This window comes from Bison bison, unplaced genomic scaffold (genome assembly GCF_000754665.1).
Source record: "Bison bison bison isolate TAMUID 2011002044 unplaced genomic scaffold, Bison_UMD1.0 scf7180017864148, whole genome shotgun sequence".
Classification (NCBI taxonomy): Eukaryota; Metazoa; Chordata; class Mammalia; order Artiodactyla; family Bovidae; genus Bison; species Bison bison.
Window position 1 is genome coordinate 8,991,175 of NW_011494720.1, and position 7,225 is coordinate 8,998,399.

The 7,225-nt window shown below is 47.8% G+C and overlaps 1 protein-coding gene across 1 annotated transcript; it reads left to right on the top strand.

The window, feature by feature from the left end:
- Positions 1–3,286: 3,286 nt before the first annotated feature.
- MAS1 (MAS1 proto-oncogene, G protein-coupled receptor) lies at positions 3,287–4,264 on the top strand. The gene has a single exon (XM_010840890.1). It carries the CDS (start codon positions 3,287–3,289, stop codon positions 4,262–4,264), a length of 978 nt encoding a protein of 325 aa, XP_010839192.1.
- Positions 4,265–7,225: the final 2,961 nt, after the last annotated feature.

Sequence of the window (7,225 nt, forward strand, 5' to 3'; positions counted from 1 at the left end):
CTCTCTCAAATTCCTTGAAGATTGAACACCTGGCTCACAGCCAGCTTTTCTCTAACGATGTCCTGTATTCCAGCCCTGTTTCCCAGTGATTTCAATGTCTATGTAGACAATTCTTCTAACACTCGGGTCTTGATCTCATGTCAGAAGATATTGTCTTCCCCTCTCCTCTAGCTATTCACTCCCATGGTCATGGGCTACATGTATCAATACCAATAACCACACTTATCAATACCAATAATCAATACCCAAACCACGCCACCGCAGGCTCGGCTTTGGGCATCCCGCTCTTCGACCTCTGCCTCCGATTTTCCAGTTCTCTGCCTTCAGGACTCGGGCCTCAGCAGTTAGTTCTCTGACACCGATGGGATCTACAAAGGCTCCTATTTCCTGTTCACCAACTCTCACCTCTCTCCTGATCTTGTTGAATTCCATAGTCTCTGCGCTTCAGTTCCTTTGGTCTCCAGTTTCCTTTGCACCAGCCCGGTAGAACCCCAATCCTGGCTAAATCCAACTCTCCTCTTTCTGCACATTCACACCTGGACAGCTGAGCCATAGCTGGGGAAAAACAAGTGCTAATCATCTCACTCAAGATTCCTGAGCCCCAGTCCAGGCAGGCTCTGTTTGCCCAGAAATGTTGCTCTCTTTCCTGCTTTCACTTAATTACATCTTGCCCGCTCTCCTTAAACTCATAACACCTCCTCATTCTTAGCAGATGACCTTGCTCTTGACTTTGCTGAAAACAGAGATACTGTACATCCAAAAGAGAACTTCTTGTAACTTCTAACACCCCCTCTTCACTTTACCTAGCTGTCTGCACTTTAAACTGCACACTCGGCCTTCCCTCCTGCTCTCATGAATAAATTATGCTCCTAGCCTCCCAGATTCTTTTGCTTCCTTCTCCTCATCCCCCAACCCCTAAGCTTTGAAATGCCCCAAGGCTCAGTCCTTGGACCTCTTCTCCTTTTTAAGGACCCAGGTTTCATAAGCAATCTCATCTAGCCTCATGATTTTATACTTCACCTGTTCTCGCTGCTTCTGCCCCAACCCCAGCTCCCAACATGCTCCAAGACAGCTACATGTGGCAGCTGCATAAGATTCCCAAGCTCCATATGACCCCTCCCAACCCGCTCCCCCTGCGCCTTGTCCAGAAAACAAATGGCTAAAAGCCATTCTCTTTTCCTACAATAACTCCTGTCTCACCTGGTAGCAACTCAGAGTGCATCTAGACCCTAACCACGTCTCACTGCCTCCACAATTACACTCTGGTCCCGCCGTGGTCCAGGCTTTTCTTTTCTCTGTGGCGCTTATTCCAATCGAACATCCATTGGTTTGTTGCTGCTGTTACTGGGTATTGACTGCCTCCCACTGAAATATAAACTCCCAGAGGTTGGCACTTTGTCTGTTTCATTCACTGCTGTAGCCCCATTCCTGGAACAGTGCCTGACCTGAAGTTGGCATTGAATAAATCTTTGATGGACGAACTTGGGGAACACGGCTATCTCACACCTACAAACTTTTAACAAAGCCTGGTCTGTACAGCAGTGCCGTGGGATTGTGAATTCTGGGCCTTGCGTTGGGCTCCTGAGAGCTTTGGAGTCTCTCCCTCTATGGTCTGATTATGAAACGAAAAGAGAATGTGCTCCAGGAAAAATAATTTCCAGCATCTCAGCAGAGCAACTGAGGGGAGTGTTGGTAAGGAGAGGAGAGCTAGCTGTGTGGGCTCCAGGGTCTCATCACCTAGAATGTGACCACCACTCCCGCACCTGCTCACAAAATAGCACGTCTAGGTTCTGTTCTGCCTCTGGTGAGGTCATGAGGAAAGGCGGCAGTCTGCGAACTAACTTTCTTTTTCTTTATTTTTGGCTGTGCTGAGTCCTTATTGCTGTTTGGGCTTCCCTCTAGTTGTGGCGATCGGGGGCTGCTCCCTTGGTTGCTGCGTGCTGACTTCTTATTGCAGTGGCTTCTCTTGTTGCAGAGCCTGGGTTTAGGGGCAGGTGGGCTCAGGAATTGCAGGCTCTAGGGCACAGGTCAGTAGTTGGGGCACACAGGCTCAGCTGCTCCATGGCACGTGAGATCTTCCCGGATCTGAGATTGAAGTAGTTGAGGCACACAGGCTCAGCTGCCCCATGGCACGTGAGATCTTCCTGGATCTGAGATTGAACTGGTGTTCCTTGCATTGCAAGGCAGAGTCTTTACCACTGAGCCACTGGGGAGCCCCTAGTAAGTAACTTTCTAAAGGTCGATTATTTTGCACATATAGGGCCCTGGTCTGCAAGGACCAAAAGCAGAGAACAATATTTTACCACCACCATCAAAAATAAAAAGCCAAGGACTCCATGAACAGAAGCAAAGAAGGTGACCTCTGTGGGCACCTGCCTTTTCTGTTCCCCAGCAGTGGAAGTGGCTTATGTACATTTGTTACATAATAGGAAAGGGGAGGGGGGCGTGCATACATTTATTTAGCAGTTCCTAAAGTGTGAGGGGAAATTGCTGATAATGGTGTTTTGCAGTCTCAGATATTTAGCATTTTACTGGGCTTGGGTCAAGGCTTTGTTTACTATCGATCGGTAGTGTTTTCCAGCGTGGTCTGGCCCATGGAGCTCGGGGATGTGAATACATCTTGTTGAAATGTGCCATCTGTTCCCCAGGGATGGTTTGCACTGCACACTTGGTCTGAGTTAGGTACACAGCTTCATCACAGATATTGAGACTATAGAAAACACATACTTCTAATTGGTCACACTTGTGAAAATATTGGTGCACTATTGAACCTATTTTTTTCTATGTCTCCCTTCTCACTCACCCATCACTTATGGCACTTTGTTCAGTAAAAGGTGACAGCAATAGTGTGGCCCCAACATGTACTTGTCATCGAATTCTAACGCGGTTAACCTGGTCTCTCAGGCCAGGAGATGAAGGAACAGAAGATGAGATGATTTTCAAAACGCCGTTCAGAAAGCTTGGGCCAGACCAGAAATGGACACCAGAAACCTGATCCTCTTGCTCTGATGGACCCCCTTTGGTGCTGAACCACAAGCAACAGTACAGAGCCAAAGGCTGCTGGGGGGGCTTCCAAAAGGCCATTAGATCAGTTCTCTCTTGGTGAAGTGCCTCATTTTCACCTTCGTTGGAAAGAGAATTGTACAGTCCAGTAGACATGTTCTCCTGTATGACATGAAGGTTACAAGCCATAGCTGAAATCTTTTACTGCAATTCATCAACCTTGATTTTCTTTCTAAACTTATTTACAGAAAACTACCCGAAGAACCCAGACTGAGGCCCCCTCATGGATGAGGCAAACGGGACATCATTTGTTGCTGAGGAGCCCTCCAACGCCTCAACCAGCGGGAACACCTCCGTCAAGGACCCGCGCCGGGAAATTCCCATCGTGCACTGGGTGATCATGAGCATCTCCCCGCTGGGCTTTGTTGAGAACGGAATCCTCCTCTGGTTCCTCTGCTTCCGGATGAGAAGAAACCCCTTCACCGTCTACATCACCCACTTGTCCATCGCGGACATCTCGTTGCTCTTTTGCATCTTTATTCTGTCTGTTGATTATGCTTTAGATTACGAGCTGTCTTCTGGCTATTACTACACAATTGTCACGTTATCGGTGACGTTTCTCTTTGGCTACAACACAGGCCTGTACCTGCTGACGGCCATCAGCGTGGAGAGGTGCCTGTCTGTCCTGTACCCCATCTGGTACCGGTGCCACCGCCCCAAGCACCAGTCGGCGTTCGTCTGTGCCCTCCTGTGGGCACTCTCCTGCTTGGTGACCACCATGGAATACGTCATGTGCATTGACAGTGAGGGACAGACCCACTCCCGAGGAGACTGCAGGGCCGTGATCATCTTCATAGCCATTCTGAGCTTCCTGGTCTTTACTCCCCTCATGGTGGTGTCCAGCACCATCTTGGTGGTGAAGATCCGGAAGAACTCGTGGGCGTCCCACTCCTCGAAGCTGTACCTGGTCATCACCGTCACCATCATCATATTCTTCATCTTCGCCATGCCCATGAGGCTCCTCTACCTGCTCTATTACGAGTACTGGTCGACATTCAAGAACTTGCACCATGTTTCTCTTCTCTTCTCTACCATCAATAGCAGCGCCAACCCTTTTATTTACTTCTTTGTGGGCAGCAGCAGGAAGAAGCGGTTCAAAGAGTCCTTGAAAGTGGTTCTGACCAGGGCTTTCAAAGATGAAATGCAGCCCAGGCAACCAGAAGACCACACGGCCACCACAGCAACCGAGACTGTTGTCTGACCAGCGGAAGGATATTGTATAGACCAAAACAGTGGGACGAAGATGAGCCGCAGTTTGTACTTGGGAATGAAAATGAATACCCCCTAAAATACGATATGGAAGGACACCCTACCCCACATGCATGAGATGCAAATTAATGCTGAGATTGTACTCTTGTGCTGTACCTTCTGGAAATGCCTGACTACGTGTCGAAATTTCATCCTTTCTGTAACTTCCAAAAAATTCCTTCTATTCCTCTTCAGCTCTCCTGGAAGCATTTCTCCATGAACTATAAAAATTACACCAGCAGGAAGGTTTACAGGTGTGTAAAGGCACAAGTATTTGATGAACCTTGAAAAAGTAAAGCCATATTGTAGGAAGAACATGAGTTTCGGAGTCAGACTGACTCTGTCCTTTGCCGCTGGTTTGACCTGTTTTAACCCCCAGGGACCTCATTTCCTCAGTATAAAATGGAAGCAGTAGTAGTCCATACCTCCTGGACTTGTGGTGAAGATGACACTGGAAGATGAGGTATGCGAAGGGTCTGGCACACGTCAGTGTTAAGAAACATCAGTCTCTGTGACTCTTTGAAGTGGAAGAAGAAATACACATTTCTGTTTTGTAAAGCACACACACACTCCCACACACACAGCTCTATCATGTACAAATAATTGTTACATGTTTTTAAATGATGACTGTAATTTACAAAGGTCTTCTGTCCGTTTGCTGCACGAGAACTCTTTGTGGGACATCACCATCTGAGATGTTAGGACCCCCAACCACTGTGTGCTGGGGCATCATTTTGGGTTGGGAGGGGAAGCATTTGGCCACCAGCACAGGAGTTCCTTGCGGCTTCCCTTCCCTCTGTGGGAATGCTTCATGTAATGAAAGTCTGTTTTGAAATCCTTTGCTTGATATAAATGTTCATGAATGAAATCACACAGGTGATTGTGTTTTTGGAACCCCCTCCCTTCATGAAGAGGGTTATGTATTTATAGTCACAAAGTTCCCATTGGCACAACAGGCCAATAAATCGGCAGACAATTTGTTGGAACCAGGAATAACGGCTTTAATGGGAAAGCTAGCAGACTGAAAAGATGGCAGACTAGTATCTTAAAAGAAAAACCCCATCTTCCCTCACCGGGTTCCTTTTATTTCCAAGAGGGAGAGGGGCCCACTGCGGCACCAACTGGCACCTGGACCTCTTGCTCGAACTGGTGCCTGCCTCACTGCCACTGCGTCCTGCTCATCTCCTTGCCTTGCTCTGGAAGGAGGCTCAGCAGCAGGGCTGAGGACAGCATGGCCACATCTCAGGGGAAACAGGACGTTTCTCCCCAGACAGACCTCAGCAGGATTTCCCCGCACTTCAGTGAGCTGTGGCTTACCTGTTAGGACCTGTGTCTGCACCTTCGGGCGGCACGTCCTAGCCTGGAGACCATGCTTGCTTTCCTGCTCTCCTTTCTGGGCGTCCCACGAAAAATGGCAATGCTCCATGTGGCTCTGTGGGGAGTAAAATGTTCACATCCATAAATGGGCCCATTACTATTTATGAACTTCCCAGGTGGTTCAGTGGTAAAGAATCCACCTGCCACTGTGGGAGACATGGGTTCAGTCCCTGGGTCGGGAAGATCCCCTGGAGAAGGAAATGGCAACCCACTCCAGTACTCTTGCCTGGGAAATTCCTTGGACAGAGGAGCCTGGCGGGCTACAGTCACAAAGAGTCGGACACGACTGAACAAGTATTTCTGTAACTGTTGGGCTCCGAAGGGTCAGAGAAACTGTGATAACCTGGGTCTCAGTTGCCACCTGTTTCTGCTCCATCCCCTTTCTTTAACAGGAAATGGTCACCTGTAACCAAGGGGGCAGCCTCGCTGGGAGAGATGTATGAGGCTTTCCCACCCAGCCCAGTTTGGAGGTGGGAAGCTTTTCAGTGGGTGATGACATCTGATCAGAAACAAGGCAGCTTGCTTTCAGGAGTCCAGATGGATGTTGAGTGGTGACATTTAGGATGATCTTGTTTTTGATTGAAAACAGAGCATCTTCACTGGGGAAGAACAGAAAACGGGAGATCAGAGTCACTCTGCTTTGTTTATGTCATCTCCCCTAATGCCTCTGGGTCAGTGAAAAATGGAGCAACTTCATCTCGTCTCAAATGGATCTTGGTCTCAAAGAGGAACTCAGATACTCTTGGAAACAAGGAATTTTCACCCAAGGAGAATATGATGAACTAAATGGGAAGCCCCCCACTTACTGCCTTCCTAAAGCGGGGAAATTTAACGTAATAATGAATATAAAAATTCTCCTAATGTTTTAAAGAGTAATGCCTTGTAAAGAAGTGAGAGTCAGAATCTGACAGGGTTTCCAGGACAAATGTCTCTCTCTTCATCTAAAACCTGCTCCCAAAAGTGATTTATAAAGTTAAAACTAAAACAAGAAGAGTTAAAATAATATGCAAATATGAAGAGGAGACTAGATCATCATTTATATCCACTGGATATTTAGACAATCTGCTTAAGTCATCATGGCTTACTAGGTGCCATTCTGAGAATTCCTAGGGCACAGGGATGAGGCTGCTAGAATAGAATGCTTGGTCTTGATGAAGAGGAAGGATTTGAAGCATTTCTGCTGCAAATATTCACACATGGCTTCCTCTGCCAAACTCCAGGATCAGAACAAGGCCAAGATGAGCAAGTAGAAGCCCCGGTCTTCTAGAATAGGAGAGGAAGGTACACACAGGCAACTACAGCTCCAAGCTGCACACAGTCAGTGTCAGGAGGGTGTTATAAACAAAGTTGGGTGGCAGTCAGGAGAAAGGGGAATCCAATCTTTTGTAGTAAAAGGGGAATGTTCCATGGAGGTACCCTTTGGTTGCTGGAAGGGAGGTGGGATTTCAAAAAACTAAGGAGCGAGAGGATTCCAGGCAGAGGGCAGGCAGGAGTGAAGGCAAGGACACGCCACATGGGGTGGGGGTGGGAGGGGTGC

What these genes read in the sequence shown, in the direction of transcription:
- MAS1 (XM_010840890.1), top strand. Translation starts at nt 3,287, where the DNA reads ATGGATGAGGCAAACGGGACATCATTTGTTGCTGAGGAGCCCTCCAAC.